General features: G+C 40.4%; 1 protein-coding gene across 1 annotated transcript in view; it reads left to right on the top strand.

Annotated features, from left to right (window-relative positions):
* The first annotated feature begins 1,407 nt into the window (after positions 1–1,407).
* edem2 (ER degradation enhancer, mannosidase alpha-like 2) overlaps positions 1,408–2,215 on the top strand; it is a 6,917-nt gene continuing 6,109 nt past the window's right edge. The window contains 1 exon segment of the mRNA XM_008402899.2: positions 1,408–1,631. Within this exon segment, the coding sequence (XP_008401121.1) occupies positions 1,423–1,631 (209 nt within the window). The 5' untranslated portion in view covers positions 1,408–1,422.

Genomic DNA, 2,215 nt, shown 5'->3' on the forward strand with positions numbered 1-2,215 from the left:
TTAGGCTGTAGAAATGAATGGAAGTCAATGGAAAGTCCCCACAAAGATAGCCATGCGAACGTGTGTGGATTGCCTTTTGTAAATCAAATGACAGAATGTAAAAGATGAAGCCTCGATCATTTTATCACTGTAGGTGAGATTTATTTACAGTTTTCCAGAAACAGCCAATCTGCTCCTCGATAGTTAAAATCCTCCAAAGCTGCAGCTTCGTGTTTCTGCACATTTATTCTACTTCAGGAAACGATCCGACACAAACGGAACTAAAACCCAACGAATCTGATCTTCAAAATACTAAATATTACTAAATAAATGTTGCAGCAGTTTGATCCAGTTTCTGGAAAATCTTCCCGTCCGTCTGCTTCCTCCAGTGAACTTTGACCTTGTGGGCTTCCTGCTGCTGCAGCTTCACCTCCAGCTGGAACCAGAACTTAAAGAATTTATTGCTGATGTTGGCGCTGCTCAGAGTTAGAATGAAGTTAAAGTTTCTCGTGACGTTTTGGATTAAAGTCGGAACAATCTGGAATGAGACGGACGGGAAACCTGAGGATGGAGTCATCAGGGTGAGCAGATCGTTTTCAGACGTTGGAGGTTAATCTGGTTATTTCTCATTTCTGTTAGGTTTATGGATCAGATTCATATTTTAGGATTTTTGGGCTCAGGTCTGCTGGTTTCTCCTGATCCAGCATCATGCTTTGTTCGATTCTTATTGTTTCTTTATTGCTGCATTTTGGTGTTTTTTGGTGTTTTATTCTTTTATGCACCACAGGAAGCAGCTATTTAAAGATTAAGATGTTGGTTTGTGAATGTTATTAATCTGTATAAATGTAGCAGGAGCGACGAGAGATTCTGTTCAATAAAATCAGGTCAGATATAATCATTTTATTATTATGACTCAAACTGACTCTAACCTGGCAGCTTTTTAGCCTCGATTTACAATTAAGAAACATAATATTTAGTTTGGAACTCTCAGCTATAAATATATGATAAATTATGATTTAAAAGTGATTTTTTTTCTCACTAAAATGTTGGTGAGAGAATAAAATGTTACTTTTAATTGCTAAAAAGTTAAATGAGACACTGGTAATGTTTAGTTGTGAGAAATCTTGATTTGTACACGTAGAAAAATGTTTTTTGAATCTTAAATGATTTCCTGAAGAGAAAATAAAAAAATGAGCCGACAGGTTTTAGATGGTTTATCAAAATGTTTTGTGATGTTTTGTTTTGTCTGAACTGTTAGAACTGTTCTTTGATCAAAGTGAAGACAGTTCTCTGCTTCAGGTAGGATATTTACTGCTCATAATCCCTCAGCAGAACCCCGCTTTGAACATTAACTGTCCATTTATGGCTTGTTGCCCTTCACAATATGGCGGCTTGTTGACGTGTGGGAGCGTTTCAAGACGCGTCAGCGCACAAAAATGACGCATGCACAGGCACCACTTCCTGCTTCCTGACAGCAGCAGTTGTCCTGATCTTCTGGTCGTTGTTGGACTTTCTGTCTCCGTGTCCACCTGTCTGTCCACCTGTCCGTCCGGGTCCATGCGCGCCCCCGTCTGCGCGGCGCTGCTGCTGCTGTGCGCGCTGAGCGACGCGGCGGCTCGTCAGTTCTCAGAGGAGCAGATGGCGGCTGTCAGGTGAGCAGGACAGGTGTTGGTCCAGAACCAGAGCAGATTTCCGTCTCCCCTGGTTCTGGTTCTGGTTCTGGTATCGGATCGGAGCTGCATGGAGCAGCTGCTGCAGCGTCAGGGTCGGAGGTTTGAATCCCAGCTCCTTTCTGCTAGTGTGGTTTTCTCTGGGTCCTCCAGCTTCATCTCCCAGCATGAAACCATCAGGCTAGCTTAAAAACATCAAGCTAGGCTAAAAACATTAAGCTAGGCTAAAAACATTAAGCTAGGCTAACATCATAATTATCTTAACAATAATGTATAAAATGTATATTGTATTATAATAATAATGTATCTTAAAAACATGTATAACATAAATAGTGTGTAAAAATGTTTAATTAGTAATAAAAATATTTTTACTAAATATCTCTTGTAAACCTGCATATTGTTTGTATTTGTCCGTTAGCATGTGATGTGTAGAAGTTTCAGTGTAATTTCATCCTGTTTGATGTGTCCAGCTTCTAGCAGCTCTAGATCTACACCCTGCAGCTTCTATACTGTAGATCTACACCCTGCAGCTTCTAGCAGCTCTAGATCTACACCCTGCAGCTTCT

Source organism: Poecilia reticulata, unplaced genomic scaffold (genome assembly GCF_000633615.1).
Source record: "Poecilia reticulata strain Guanapo unplaced genomic scaffold, Guppy_female_1.0+MT scaffold_268, whole genome shotgun sequence".
NCBI classification, from domain to species: Eukaryota; Metazoa; Chordata; class Actinopteri; order Cyprinodontiformes; family Poeciliidae; genus Poecilia; species Poecilia reticulata.